Below are 16,720 nucleotides of genomic sequence, written 5' to 3'. Positions count from 1 at the left end.
GACAATTGACATTGTTCCCTATGGGAAATCGCGGGCATCGCGTCGGTCGCATCGCATGCGATTTTTTAGTGCATGCGATGCCCGCGATTTTTTACTAACGATGCCCACGATCAAAATCGTGGGTGCCCTTCTAGGTAAAGAGTACCCAAATTATTCCTACACATTTTATCTGTTTCATTCAAATGAGTTAAAAAAAATGTGTTTAGCATTTTCAGTGGTTTTCTAACTTTATTCAGTCCCGATACCATAGACCATGGGTCCTCAAACTGCGGCCCTCCAGATGTTGTGAAACTACAAATCCCAGCATGCCTTGCCACAGTTTTAACACTCCATTATAGCAAAACTGTGGCAAGGCATGCTGGGATTTGTAGTTTCACAACATCTGGAGGGCCGCAGTTTGAGGACCCATGCCATAGACCATTAGCATTTTTTCCCATGGGATCCCTAAACCCAATGTTTCTAAAGCCCCGTACACACGGGGGAGATATATTGCTCAGCAATATATTGCTAGCAATACATTGCTGAGCAATATATTGCCCAGTGTCTCCTTTTCATCAGCGAGCAGAGATGGTCGCTTATGAAAGGGAACCTCTGCCGGGGGAGCCACAGAGGTAATCAGCTGGTCGCAGGAGCAAGCTCCTGCGACCAGCGATTACAATGGGGCTGAAAATGGGAGCACGCACCCGGCGATATATCGCCGGGGCACACTCCCTTCACTGGCAATATGGTCCCCAGCGACCATATTCCCAGCGATTTCAGCCCCTATCGCCCTCGTGTGTACACAGCTTTAGAAAATAATTAGTTCTGCTTGCCTGTCATCGTTAGATTCAGTTATGGGGTGGTGAACAGGGTTCTGCTTTTGTTTTTACATATCATATATTTTGCAGCAGTCAGCACTGGTTTTTCCTATCACATGGACCATAAATAATTTGATTTGATCCTGGACCAGCAACCAGTGTTACCCCTGCAGTTTGGGAGGTATACACATTTGCTTGTAGTTCACTTTATTGTAGGTTAAATACAAAACACTTTTTTTATTTTGGCCATTTGAGGTATATTCCATTTGCCGTATAAAGAAATCCAACACTATTTTCTGAAAATTGGAAAGTCTTCTGAAAAAGTTATTTGTAATGTGTGTAGATACTGTACAGATATATTCATGATATTGATGTTGCAATATGATAATTTCCAAAACTGCTCAGCACAGGGGTGAGAGAAGTCAGCATTGTGGAGTATTACTACAATCTTTATTATCAATTACTTATTACTCAATTGACTTAAGGTGCCCATACACGTTACAATTATTGCATACAATATTGTATACAATATCGCATCTCATCAATTTTCGGTTTTGCGATGAGAAGAGATCTAGTACAAAAAGTATGTGCTGCACATACTTTTTGTACTAGATCTCATCTCATCGCAAAACCGAGATGCGATGAGATGTGATATTGTATACAATATTGTATGCAATAATTGTAACGTGTATGGGCACCTTTATACCTACCACACTTTCTTTACTCTCATTCCTTCTGCTTTCGATGGTTTTAAAGCGAAGAGTCCCTTTGTGGTGTATATTTGGGCGGAGGTTATTGTGTGCTACTGATTCTGCATTTATAGATGCAATTAAAGCTGCCTCATAAAAGTGATATTCACAAAGTTTAACACTCACAAAGGTCATTACTCAGTTGTCATACGCCAGTTGGTAGCCAACTCCAGTCCTCAAGAGCTACCAACAGTTAACATTTTCCATGTCTCCTCACAGAAGTAATTAGCTCCACCTGTGGATCTTTTCAAACGTGTCAGTCAGTAATGAGTGCACCTGTGCACCTGCGAGGTGAGCTAAAAAATGTTAACTGTTGGTAGCTCTCGAGGACTGGAGTTGGCTACCCCTGTCATACGCCAATGCAGAAAGCTGTATGCAGTTCATTTATGTGACTGTCTCTTTAGTGTCTTTTATTAATATAGATATGAAATTCAGTTAAAAAAATAGTAATGTATTTGCAGACTGCCTATATAGAGATATAAAAATCAAATAAGTTTGCAGAAATGAGAAAACATATGTGAAATGTGTAAGTTTTGTGAACACCTTATATAGCAATCTCTGCAAGGTCTCATGTTCTAAAGCTGTTTAATGTACTAACATATTTATAATATTTTACATATTGCTTATATATTGTATGTTGTATATTATCTCTTATGTGTTCCTTTTTATTGATATTTTTGCAGTAAACAACATACATTTCTGCTTCCTATTATTTTATAGTGTACATTGCAAAGGGTTCTAGGTGATTATAGACAGTGCTATTTTTGTAGAAAAATAGGTTCAGGAACTGTGGGCGGGGGCAAAAAGTGGGCGGTGATGTGGGAGGAGCTACAAAAGGGGTGGGGCATTACATAAAAAAAGAAAAACATAATTCCTCACTCCGTCACGCTTATTATACATATGCCACACACCGTGATGCTCCATTATACATATGCCACACACCGTGATGCTCCATTATACATATGCCACACACAGAGATTCCCATTATACATATGCCACACACCGTGATGCTCCATTATACATATACCACACACCATGATGCCCATTATACATATGCCACACACCATGATGCCCATTATACATATGCCCCACACCGTGATGCTCCCTTATACATATGTCACACACCGTGATGCCCATTATACATATGTCACACACCGTGATGCCCATTATACATATGCCACACACCGTGATGCCCATTATACATATGCCACACACCGTGATGCCCATTATACATATACAATTTTTGCTGCCATCAAGTCGCATATGCCATTTAGCATCTACTCCTACAGTATGTTCCGATTCATCACCAGCAGCAAAATCCCTGGCATTATATTTAATGACATATCTTGCAGCATGCACCTCTCTTCCACTCAGCCTCGATTTATTATCTCTAACCAGGCAAGTTATTAATAAACCCATGAGGGTAGCATAGCAAAATCTGGAAAGGGCCCCCCTCCCCCTAATTGTCACTATAATGCCCCTTAGGAGGCAGAAGAAAGAGTGAGCGGCAAACACAGCACAGGATGGAGGAAAAAAAAGGAGAGAAGGGGAGCTTAAGCTTAATGGAGAGTGGAAGGAGTGGAGATGGGGCAAGCACAGGAGGGAGAAATAGAGAGCAGAGTATAGAGAGTGGGGTAAATGGAGGGGGAGCACAGGATCGAGAAAAAGAGAGGAAAGAAAGTAAGTAAGGGAGCACAAGAGTGAGAGGTAAGAGGTGTAGGAGGATGGGGGGGGGGGAGAGGAAGGAGATGGAGGGGGTTTGGGGTGCATAGATGGAGAGAAAGAGAGGAGGGAAAGTGAGGGAGCGCAGGGGAGAGGGGGGGAGCAAGGGAGAAGGGAAAAAGAAGAGATGGATATGGAGTGGGAGCATAGATGGAGAAAAAGTGAGGAGGGATTGAGGAGGAGGAGGAAAAGAAAGAAGAGGCACTGAGGTGGGGGGAAAATATACAGTGGGAGAGAGAGATAAAGGAGGGTGCTGAGGGGGAGAGGGAGAGCCAGTCTGTGAAAGACATATTGTACATTCTAATATACCCTATCTGCACTTCCTCCACATACAGTAAAATGTGAACCTTTACATTTGGATCTACTCAACAGTACCTCCAGAGGAGACCTGGTCCATGCTCCCAAGTTCAAGGCCGCTGCCGCTGGGTTTTCTCCTCCCCCGCTCAGTGCTGCTGCTGCCGCCTCCTCTGTTCCCCCGCCAAGGGCCCCTGCCACCGGGACTTCAGATCACCCACTCAGTGCTGCGGCTGCCTCTTCTAAAAGTGGCAGCTTCCCCGCGCTAAGGACCGCTGCCGCCGGAGCTTCTGCTGACTGAGGAGAGAGGCGTAAAATTCACATCTCTTGCTGGACCGCTAGCCAATAGGCGCTCCCGGTCCAGCAGCCACCAGTTGATTGGCTGCTGGACTGCAGGCGCCCATTGGCTAGCGGTCCAGCGTGAGACGTGTATGTTACCTAGCAGCACGTCTCTCTCCTGTAGTATACGCCGGTAAACAGCGAGCAGGGGGAGCAGCAGAACAGAGAGCGGGGGGAGCGGGCAGGCAATCGGCTGACGGTGCTGGGCGTCCTGGATCAGGTTCCGGAACGCCGTTCCTGATGACGTCATTTTTAATATGACCTTCAGGAACGGTGTTCCGGACCGTTCCGGCTCAAAAGTAGCCCTGATTATAGATGACTGTTTTGTGTAACATTACGTTCAGATTGTGATTACTTTGACAGAGGTAGCGAATGTTTTAAATGTAAAAATAATATAAACAATAATTGAATCCTGTAAACCATGTTATACCCCTTTCACATCGCACTTTTAAAACGGTATATTGCCGTTTTTTTTTTCATTTTAAAACGTTTAAGGCTGCAATGTGAAAGTGCCAGAGTTGATTTACCGGTTAAAGTTAACCGGTATTTCAACACGGTTAAAAAGCAGTCCTACACGTTTTAAAGCCGTTTTTTTGGCAGTTTGAACAGCTCTATTTCAATGGCTTGAAACGTGTCCCTTGGGGGTTAAACGGGTTGAATGTTTGAATGGTATTAAATGATTTTTAAAACGGTTTTCACCTGCAATGTGAAAGGTCTCAAGGCTCAGACCCGTTTTAAAGTCCCATTTAAGAATACCGTGTCATTACCCATTTCTGCAATGTGAAAGCAGTATTACACAGATATACATACTATATACATTTTATGTGTATTTTTTTGTGTGTCTCTCGTTCAGACACAGATTTTGTATAAATGGATTGAGCCGAAGATTTGCAAAGAAGATCTGACCAATGCTATCCAGCTTCCAGCATCTGGGCAGAAGGAAAACTGCCCACCCTGCAATCCAGGCTTTTACAGCAATGGAACATCTGCCTGTTCTCCCTGTCCATTTGGTACATTTTCTGATGGAATACAGGGTAAGAGGATTATTGTGCTTAGTGACATTGGCCAAAAAACATGTAACAAATCCCGGGAGGCATAAAAGTGCAAAAGTGCAGTCCCAATTTTATTACACTTCTGAGTATATATTTCAATTAAATCTAAATGCAAGGAAGAATTGTTTCACTCTCACGGGAGACATTGCTGATGCTAAGATTCAAGCTCAAAATTAGGCTTATTTTGTCAAACCATATTGTGACTTTTTATGTTCATTTTTCCTGTAGAGTGTAAACAGTGTCCCGCTGGAACAGAGCCGATTCTCGGCTATGAGTATAAGTGGTGGAACATCCTCCCCGGCAATATGAAGACTTCCTGCTTCAATGTAGGAAATTCCAAGTGCGATGGAATGAATGGTAAGCAGCGGCTAAGAACACGCACCTTTTGTATATGCACTATATATATGGAATAGCTTATCACTAATCAATGAAGGAAGATTAGGCAGTCCTGAGCTTTATTGTCCACTGTAAACAGATAGAGAAGAGCCATGGAGAAGGTCTGGGCATCATTTCCAGTATAATGTCTCCCCCTGCTGGATAATCCTTATTATTTATTTGAACAAGTAGCAACAGCACTGTTTGATGCACATGTAAAATAAATAATTTGGTAAATCCTTTATTTTATTTTTTTACAACTGCTTTTATTTGAACTAGCTTTACAAATAAAACAAAGTAACACACAATTTAAATATCCCTCTTTAGGACTAATCAGCTCTATAAGGTTATATAAGGTCTATAAGGTCTATATGGGGCAGTACGTATGGCGTAATGGTTAGCATTACTGCCCCACAGCATTGAGGTCATAGGTTTGATTCCCACCACGGCTGTGGAGTTTGTATATTCTCCCCGTACTTGCGTGGGTTTCCTCCGGGTACTCTGGTTTCCTTCACACTCCATAAATATACTGGTAGGTTAATTAGCTCCCAACAAATTAACCCTAGAATGTCTGTATGTGCATGTACATGTGGTAGGGAATATAGATCGCAAGCTCCACTGGGGCAGGGACTGATGTGAATGTTCACATATTCTCTATAAAGCGCTGTGGGATATGTGTGCGCTATATAAGAAACTGTTAATAATAAATAAATAAGGTTAATAAGACATTATAGTGCTAATATTTAGTGTCCCAAGTAAAAAAGACAATTAGGGTCAGTGTTTAGAGTTCAAATTCTGGCAGCTTCTCAAAGTGTTCAAAAGGAATGATTTAGGTAAGGCTCCTGACCTCACAAAGTTATCAATGGTCAACTGTACTGTAAGGAAAATAGTCATCTCTCCTTCTTCTATTTCTCTTATGAACAGTCTTTATGGGCCAGATGCACTAAGCTTCGAAAGTGATAAAAAGGAGAGTGATAAACAGCCAGCCAATCAGCTCCTAACTGCCATGTCACAGACTGTGTTTGAAAAATGTCAGGCAGCAGCTGATTGGCTGGTGGTTTATCACTTTCCATTTTATCACAGTGCATCTGGCCCTATGCCACTGGGCATCCTGACCCATTTATTTTCTTATTCACTTTCTGACCTCCACTCCAGAAAATCTGTTAAGGTGCCCATTCTCAGCGCACTGTGCGTTTTGAACTAGATCTCATTGCATCTAGTAAAGCATCTTGTGTTTGGAATACATAAATGCAATCTAGTTCAAAAAGTACAGGCAGCACATACTGATCTGCTGGGCAATGGAATGTACAGAGGAGTGCACAGCGCATCACACCCATACAATGACCCATGTATAGGCACCTTTAGGGACCTGCGAGACTTTGCTCACATATGATAGATGTATTAAGCTTTAAAAAGTTATAAGGTGGAGAAAAATAAAGTACCAGCCAACCAGCTCCTATCATATTATGGGGTAGATGTATGAAGCAGTTATAAGAGAGGAGAAGTCAGCCAGAGGAGAAGTGGCCATGGCAACCAATCAGCACTGAAGTAACATCTATAATTTGCATAATATAAAATTATACAGAGCAGATGATTGGTTGCCATGGGCCACTTCTCCTCTGGTTCACTTCTCCCCAATCACTGCTTCATACATCTACCCCTATGTTTGCTTGTTTATATGAGAGTAGAGGAGGCTTGGATAGTAATATCCAAACAGTAGTCATCTAACGTAGTGGAATCAGTACAAAAAAAAAATAACTAAACAGTAGCTGGTTCCCGATCAACCAGCATAGTATGCAGGGGCTGGCTGGCAACTTTTAGCCTGGGGGGCAAGTCCAGAGCAATGGCCCATAAGTAACAGTGCATCGTTAAATGGAGTTTTTTGTTTAAAAAATCTGTATTAATAAAAAAAGATTAGGCCTGGAGTTGATTATACTGTAGATACTTGAATGAGCTCAGCTATCACTTGCAGCACAACAGCCACACACAAGCAAGTTTCACTGACTATGATACGGCCTATGCACAGCAGCACGGCCGTATCCGTTTGCTTTGTACAGATGTAGCGCCGCTCATCCACCGGGGCCCGCCAGACCACCCCCATTGGTGAGCGGCGCTACATCTGACTGGTGGGAGAGTGTGGCGGGGACCGGCGGCGAGGTGGCGGTGACCCGGGGGAGCCCCCCTCCCCCCAAAAAAATAACACATTGCCGTTAGTGGGTGGAGAATAATTAAGTAAGAGGGCAGAGCTAAGATCGTCACCCATGGTCAAAAAACAAAAACGAAACTTAAAACATTTGCCCCTTCAGAGGTGAGGTGGGTGGCGGCTGAGGGTTGGGAAAAAAAAAAAAAACCTGCTCCCCCTATATAATAACAGTAGGACACCAAAAGCTGCTCATCATCTATAATAATACCAGGGCACTACAGGCTGCTCCCCCTGCATAAAAAGAACAGGACATCACAAGCTGCTCCCCTGTATAAAAATAGAATAGGACAGTACAAGCTGTTTGCCTGTATCAAAAGAATAGGACACCACAGGCTGCTCCCCCTGTATAATAATAACAGGTCACCACAGGCTGCTCCCCCTGTATAATAATAATAATAACAGGTCACCACAGGCTGCTCCTCCTGTATAATAATATTAATAACAGGTCACCACAGGCTGCTCCTCCTGTATATTAATAACAGGTCACCCCAGGCTGCTCCTCCTGTATAATAATAATAATAATAACAGGTCACCACAGGCTGCTCCTCCTGTATATTAATAACAGGTCACCCCATGCTACTCCCCCTGTATAATAATAACAGGTCACCACAGGCTGCTCCCCCCTGTATAATAATAACAGGTCACCACAGGCTGCTCCCCCTGTATAATAATAATAATAATAATAATAATAATAATAATAATAATAATAACAACAGGTCATCACAGGCTGCTCCTCCTGTATAATAATAGTTCACCACAGGCTGCTCCCCCTGTATAATAATAACAGGTACAACAGGCTGATCCCCCTGTATAATAATAATAACAGGTCACCACAGGCTGCTCCCCCTGTATAATAATAATAACAGGACACCACAGGCTGCTCCCCCTGTATAATAATAATAACAGGACACCACAGGCTGCTCCCCCTGTATAATAATAATAACAGGTCACCACAAGCTGCTCCCCCTGTATAATAATATTAATAACAGGTCACCACAGGCTGCTCCTCCTGTATATTAATAACAGGTCATCCCAGGCTGCTCCTCCTGTATAATAATAATAATAATAACAGGTCACCACAGGCTGCTCCTCCTGTATATTAATAACAGGTCACCCCATGCTGCCCCCCCTGCATAATAATAACAGGTCACCACAGGCTGCTCCCCCCTGTATAATAATAACAGGTCACCACAGGCTGCTCCTCCTATATAATAATAGGTCACCACAGGCTGCTCCCCCTGTATAATAATAATAACAACAGGTCACCACAGGCTGCTCCTCCTGTATAATAATAGTTCACCACAGGCTGCTCCCCCTGTATAATAATAACAGGTACCACAGGCTGATCCCCCTGTATAATAATAATAATAATAATAACAGGTCACCACAGGCTGCTCCCCCTGTATAATAATAATAACAGGTCACCACAGGCTGCTCCCCCTGTATAATAATAATAACAGGTCACCACAGGCTGCTCCTCCTGTATAATAATAATAACAGGTCACCACAGGTTGCTCCTCCTGTATAATAATAGGTCACCACAGGTTGCTCCCCCTGTATAATAATAACAGGTCACCACAGGCTGCTCCCCCTGTATAATAACAGGTCACCACAGGCTGCTCCCCCTGTATAATAATAATAATAACAGGTCACCACAGGCTGCTCCTCCTATATAACCCCTTCCCACCGCAGCCTGTTTTTGCCTTCCTGACAGAGCCCTTTTTTTCAAATCTGACAGGTATCACTTAAGTGGGGATAACTTTTTTTTGCTTTTACTTATCCCAGTGATTTTGAGATTGTTTTCTCGTGACACATTGTACTTCAAGTTAGTGGTAAATTTGGGTCGATACAGTCTGTGTTTTTTTGTGAAAAATACCAAAATGTCGTAAAAAAATTGAAAATTTTGCAATTTGCAAAATGTTAAATTTTCTGCTTGTGAGACAAATAATCATACCACTCAAAATAGTTAATAACTAACATAGACCATATGTCTACTTTATGTTTCCATCATTATTTCAACCTCCTTTTAATTTTTTTGGACACTAGGAGGCTTAAAATATGAATAGCAAATTCTCAAATTTTCAAGAAAATTTCAAACACTGATTTTTTTAGGGACCAGTTCAGTTCTGATGTGACTTTGAGGGACTTGTATGTGAGACACCCCCATAAATAATGCCATTTCAAAAACTGCACCCCTCACAGTATTCAAAACAGCATTTTGGAAGTTTGTTAACCCTTTAGGTGTTTCACAGGAATTAAAACAAAGTGTAGGTGAAATTTCAAAATTTCATTTTTTTTGCAGATTTTCAATATTAATAAATTTTTCTAAGGAACACAGTAGATTTTACTAGAGAAATGTGACTAAAAATGGATTCCCCCAATTCTTTTGTTTTCATAAATATCCTATATGTGGCCCTAGTGTGCACGTTGACCAAACCACAGGCTTCATAATAGAAGGAGCACCTACTTGATTTTGGAGCCTCCTTTTTATGAGATTATTTTTTAGGCACCATGTAGGATTCTAGGCACCATAAGATGCTAAAAGTTAGGAACTTCCCCACAAGTGACCCCATTTTGCAAACTACACCCCTCAGGGAATTCATCTAGGGGTGTAGTGTACATTTCAAACCCCCAGGGATTTCACCAATTGTGGTACAACTGGGCTGTGAAAATGAAAAATTAAATTTTTTTACACAAAAATGCAGTTCTGGCTCAAAATGTTTCATTTTCACAAGGAATGAAGGAGACAAAGCACCCCAAAATCTGTGCGCCAATTTCTCCCGAGTACGGCAATGCCTCATATGTGACCAAAAAATACCATTTGGGTGCATGGCAGGACTCAGAAGGGAAGGAGTGATATTTGGATTTTGCAGCACACATTCTGGTGGAATGAATGGTGGGTGCTATGTTGCATTAGCAAGACCCCCGAAGCACCAATACAGTGGAACCCCCCCACAAGTGACCCCATTTTGCAAACTACACCCCTCAGGGAATTCATCTAGGGGTATAGTGTACATTTCAAACCCCCAGGGGTTTCACCAATTGTGGTACAACTGGGCTGTGAAAATGAAAAATTACATTTTTTTACACAAAAATGCAGTTCTGGCTCAAAATTTTTCATTTTCACAAGGAATGAAGGAGACAAAGCACCCCAAAATCTGTGCCCCAATTTCTCCCGAGTACGGCAATGCCTCATATGTGACCAAAAAATACCATTTGGGTGCATGGCAGGACTCAGAAGGGAAGGAGTGATATTTGGATTTTGCAGCACACATTCTGGTGGAATGAATGGTGGGTGCTATGTTGCATTAGCAAGACCCCCGAAGCACCAATACAGTGGAACCCCCCCACAAGTGACCCCATTTTGCAAACTACACCCCTCAGGGAATTCATCTAGGGGTATAGTGTACATTTCAAACCCCCAGGGGTTTCACCAATTGTGGTACAACTGGGCTGTGAAAATGAAAAATTACATTTTTTACACAAAAATGCAGTTCTGGCTCAAAATTTTTCATTTTCACAAGGAATGAAGGAGACAAAGCACCCCAAAATCTGTGCCCCAATTTCTCCCGAGTACGGCAATGCCTCATATGTGACCAAAAAATACCATTTGGGTGCATGGCAGGACTCAGAAGGGAAGGAGTGATTTTTGGATTTTGCAGCACAGATTCTGGTGGAATGAATGGTGGGTGCTATGTCGCATTAGCAAGACCCCCGAAGCACCAATACAGTGGAACCCCCCCACAAGTGACCCCATTTTGCAAACTACACCCCTCAGGGAATTCATCTAGGGGTATAGTGTACATTTCTAACCCCCAGGGGTTTCACCAATTGTGGTACAACTGGGCTGTGAAAATGAAAAATTAAATTTTTTACACAAAAATGCAGTTCTGGCTCAAAATTTTTAATTTTCACAAGGAATGAAGGAGACAAAGCACCCCAAAATCTGTGCGCCAATTTCTCCTGAGTACGGCAATGCCTCATATGTGACCAAAAATGGCAGGACTCAGAAGGGAAGGAGTGATATTTGGATTTTGCAGCACACATTCTGGTGGAATGAATGGTGGGTGCTATGTTGCATTAGCAAGACCCCCGAAGCACCAATACAGTGGAACCCCCCCACAAGTGACCCCATTTTGCAAACTACACCCCTCAGGGAATTCATCTAGGGGTATAGTGTACATTTCTAACCCCCAGGGGTTTCACCAATTGTGGTACAACTGGGCTGTGAAAATGAAAAATTACATTTTTTTACACAAAAATGCAGTTCTGGCTCCAAATTTTTCATTTTCACAAGGAATGAAGGAGACAAAGCACCCCAAAATCTGTGCCCCAATTTCTCCCGAGTACGGCAATGCCTCATATGTGACCAAAAAATACCATTTGGGTGCATGGCAGGACTCAGAAGGGAAGGAGTGATATTTGGATTTTGCAGCATAGATTCTGGTGGAATGAATGGTGGGTGCTATGTCGCATTAGCAAGACCCCCGAAGCACGGTGAAATGATGAACCTAATAATCCATAGATGTGTGGTATATTTTAAAGCACTCCTTCATACATAGGCCGGGTTTGTCGGGGCAAGTTTCACAGTGGAAAATAGTTTGCTTTCGTATTCCCTTTTTATAGCAAACTTTGCACCTTTTTTGTGTCCTGCCCTTTTTTCCAGTGGAGGGGATTTCGTTTGGAAAATGCTGCCCTGATACAATACGGGGGCCAGTACTAGAAGTACTGGGGCCAGTACTAGAAGTACTGGGGCCCTCTGCCTGCTGGTTCCCAAATATTAGGCCCTTTATGACTTCCTCATGAAAGTGCATAAATGTCCCCGTCTGGCTGGTAGAACGGAATAGTACGTAAGCGTTATACAGTGCCATCTGGATGATATACACGGCCAGCTTCTTGTACCATATTTTTGTTTTCCGCAGGGCACTGTATGGCTTCAGTACCTGATCTGAAAGATCCACTCCGCCCATGTACTTATTGTAATCTAGGATACAAATAGGTTTTCAGGTGTGGGTACTGGTACCTCGTACAGGGACAGAGGTGGTACTGTCTCCGTGAATTGTTGTCAGTATAAGGACATCCCTCTTGTCCTTATATTTGACCAACAACATATTTTCGGTGCATATTCCCCTGCTTTCACCCTTTCTCAGTAATTGGGCAACGTGCGTTTTTGGGAGGCCTCTTTGGTTCTTGCGCACAGTACCGCAAGCTGCTGTACCTCTTGAACCAAGGGCCTTAAACAGGGGGATGCTGGTGTAAAAGTTATCCACATAGAGGTGATAACCTTTATCCAGGAAGGGGTGCACTAAATCCCAGACAATATTTCCACTAACACCTACGAGGGAGGGGGGGCATTCTGGTGGTTCAATTCTTGTGTCCTTCCCTTCATATACCCTAAACCTGTGGGTGTACCCTGAGGTACTTTCGCACAGCTTATACATTTTTATGCCATACCTTGCCCTCTTATTGGGAAGGTACTGGCGGAATTTAACCCTTCCTTTAAAATGTATAAGTGACTCGTCCACACAAATGAATTTTTAGGGGATGTAAATCTCAGCAAATTTGGCGCTGAAATGATCAATGACCGGCCTGACTTTGAATAGCCGGTCAAAGGTGGGATCATCTCTGGGTGGGCACTGTGCATTATCGTTGTAATGCAAAAATTTAAGGATCGTCTCAAAACGAGTCCGGGTCATGGCCATACGATGAAGTGGGGTGCTGTACAGAACATCTGTACTCCAATATTGCCTAATTTCTGGCTTTTTAACTATGCCCATATGTAACACCAGACCCCAAAACGTCATCATCTCTACTGCATCTACAGGGGTCCACCTAGCAAATGATGACGTGGGGTTTTGGGCAATAAACTGCTGGGCATATAAATTACTTTGGTCCACCATTAAATTTATAAAATCATCAGAGAAAAAGACTTTGAAAAAGTCAATTTCTTTAAGGCCTGTACTATCAAATTGGATTCCTGGGTTGGCCAAAAACTCAGGAACCTGGGGCTCAAAATTGTCTGGTGGTGGGGTCCATACGAGATCAATCATTGGGGGGGGGGGTCTCAGCTGCTCTACGGGGGCGTCTTTGAGGGGGTCCCTCATCACTAGAGGAGGAAGAGGAGCTTAAGACAAATGCCAATTCATCGCTTACTTCACTGGCTGTGTCAGTGTCAGAGGCAAGCATGGCATATGCCTCCTCCGCTGAAAACAGTCTTTGCGATGATTGGGACATTTTTATTATTTTTAAGTGTAGTGTTTCAACACGTGTATAGTGTAGGGGGGGGGGGTACAAACTTTATTTCAACACGGGGGGTATGTAGTGTATATGTAGTGCTTTAACACGTGTAAGTTTAAAAGAAAAAAAAAAAGCTCCTGCGCCAAAAATTTAGCACAGATGTTGGTCAGTAACGTCCGTCACTGATCAGCGCTCAGCGGGCACAGGACACCCACAAAAGCACCGTGGGTGTAAAAACAATTAAAAAAAAAAAAACCACAGCACTCTCCAAAAAAAAACAATTAAAAAAAACTGCAGAAAAAAAATTATATCAACCCTGTGCCAAAAATGCTGTTCAGTGATGTACGTCACTGATCAGCGCTCAGCGGCCACAGGACACCCACAAAAGCAACGTGGGTGTAAAAACAATTTAAAAAAAAAACCCACAGCACTCTCCAAAAAAAAAACAATTAAAAAAAACTGCTGAAAAAAAATTATATCAACCCTGTGCCAAAAATGCTGTTCAGTGATGTACGTCACTGATCAGCGCTCAGCGGCCACAGGACACCCACAAAAGCAACGTGGGTGTAAAAACAATTAAAAAAAACAAAACCACAGCACTCTCCAAAAAAAAAGCAATTAAAAAAAACTGCTGAAAAAAAATTATATCAACCCTGTGCCAAAAATGCTGTTCAGTGATGTACGTCACTGATCAGCGCTCAGCGGCCACAGGACACCCACAAAAGCAACGTGGGTGTAAAAACAAAACCCCACAGCACTCTCCAAAAAAAACAAACTGCTGATCAGTGATGCAACACTGTGATGCAACACAGTGATGCAACACTGATTAGCAGTGAGGGGCAGCAGGCACACAACTGTGGGTGCAATCTGACAGGGTATATATATATAAAAAAAAAAAAAACCTGCACCCCAAAAAAAGGTGCTGATCACTCAGTTTATAGTGATCAGCACAAAAGGGGGGCAGCAGGGGGGAGCAGATACAAAATTATAGCACAAAATAATATCACACAATTTAAATCTCTGCCTCAATGACGCTGCTGCAGCAGCAGCAGCAGCAACACAAGGAAGTCACAAGGAAGTCACACCAGGAGCTGGTAGCACGGATGCCACCAACGATCAGGTCAGTATAGGGCACAGATGGGCACGGAGACCGCTCTGCACGCTGTTCCTGACCGGAATGGCGGCTGCAGGGCTGTCTCCGTTACCTCATTTGAGGTGAAATGGCTGTGATTGGTCCGTCGGTCCGACGGACCAATCACAGCCTTTTGGTGGCAGGTGGGGTGAGGTGGGGGTGACACCAGTGTCACCCTTACACCCGGTGGTGATTGGTGCTGTACTTTACAGCACCAATCACCACCGATCCCTGTGTCACCGGCAAACGTTATTCGCCGGTACACAGAAAACGCTGTAATTGGCTGTTCACATTGAACAGCCAATCACAGCGATCGCCGAACGGGGGGGGGGGGGTTACGCTGCCCCCCCTGGGCAATGAGGGAAGATGTCTGCTGTCAGGGACAGCAGACATCGTCCCTCTGTCACCGCGTCTGTAGACGCGGTGGCACTTTGAAGTCATGACGTACATGTACGTCATGTGTCGGGAAGTACATCCCGGCCATGACGTACATGTACGTCAAATGTCGGGAAGGGGATAATAATAATAGGTCACCACAGGCTGCTCCCCCTGTATAATAATAATAATAACAGGTCACCACAGGCTGCTCCTCCTGTATAATAATAACAGGACACTACAGGCTGCTCCTATATAATAATAACAGGTCACCACAGGCTGCTCCCCCTGCATAATAATGGCAGGACACCAATCTCACCGCAAATTTTCCAGTCTCCAGGTCTGAACCGCACTGCTATGGCTCCTGCCTCTCTGCCCTGCTTTCTGTGCCGCAGCCACATCCTCCGCCCGCCAGCTCTTCCTCCATGTCAGGTCACCGTCAGACGCATGGGTAGGCGACGGCATCATGTTACTCGGCCCTCCCCTAATAACGCCGGACATGTCCTCAAGCAGGAGGATGGCGGCCATGTTCTGGTAGCCGCGGCCATGTATTGAAGGCCGCGGCCGGCGCCGTATACAGAAAGAGGGGGTGAGCAATAGCTGGTGCTTGACCACCTGGCGGCCCCTCCGCGGCAGTATGTGACAGAGCGGCCCGGGGGGGCACATGGCACCCTGCCCCCCGGCCCAGCCCGCCCCTGATAGTATGTTTGTAGTTTCTGTCACATGAAGTCTCTGTCAAAATAGATTTTCAGAGTTGAAGCAATTCAAATGTTTGTGTAGCAAAATTTCAGCCAGTTAGTATCAGCTTTATGCCGCCCATACACGCTGCAATCTCGGCGGTGCGATGTGTGCTTTGAGGTGCGCGCTCCCACGGCACCTCATCGCACAGTACAAAAAGTATGTGCTGCACATACTTTTTGTACTTGCTTTTCATCACATTGCATCGCATTGCATGCACAAGGCAAGCACAAGGCATGCAATGCAATGTGATGGATGCTATTTAAGCCCAGAACGCATGCCAGGATCGGCATGTGTATGGGCAGCTTAAGGCAGTGGTTCCCAGTGGTACCCTGGTCCTCAAGTACCCCCAACAGTACACGTTTTCCAGGTCACCCAGCAGGTGCACAGATTATTCAGGCACATTATAAAAGATCCACAGGTGGAGCTAATTATTTCACTGATTCTGTGTGGAGACCTGCAAAACGTGCACTGTTGGGGGTACTTGAGGACCAGGGTTGGGAAGCACTGGCTTAAGGTATCAGACAGTATTTAGGGCCATATGTATTAAGCTTAAAAAGTGATAAAATGGAGAGTAATAAACCATCAGTTTCTAACTGCCATGTTACAGGCTGGGTTTGAAAAATGACAGAAAGGAGCTGATTCGCTGACTGGTGGTTTATCACTCTCCTTTTTATCACTTAGATCAGTGGTTCCCAACCCTGGTC

At 43.8% G+C, this 16,720-nt stretch overlaps 1 protein-coding gene across 1 annotated transcript in view; it reads left to right on the top strand.

The window, feature by feature from the left end:
• ELAPOR2 (endosome-lysosome associated apoptosis and autophagy regulator family member 2) overlaps nucleotides 1-16,720 on the top strand; it is a 111,880-nt gene that overhangs the window by 56,541 nt on the left and 38,619 nt on the right. Inside the window, exons 9-10 of the mRNA XM_083183090.1 lie at nucleotides 4,755-4,935; nucleotides 5,182-5,310. Of these exons, the coding sequence (XP_083039216.1) occupies nucleotides 4,755-4,935; nucleotides 5,182-5,310 (310 nt within the window). The remainder of the gene's footprint in view (nucleotides 1-4,754; nucleotides 4,936-5,181; nucleotides 5,311-16,720) is intronic.

This window comes from Crinia signifera, chromosome 4, assembly GCF_055691185.1.
Source record: "Crinia signifera chromosome 4, ASM5569118v1, whole genome shotgun sequence".
Classification (NCBI taxonomy): Eukaryota; Metazoa; Chordata; class Amphibia; order Anura; family Myobatrachidae; genus Crinia; species Crinia signifera.
This window is presented reverse-complemented; position numbering and strand designations above follow the sequence as displayed.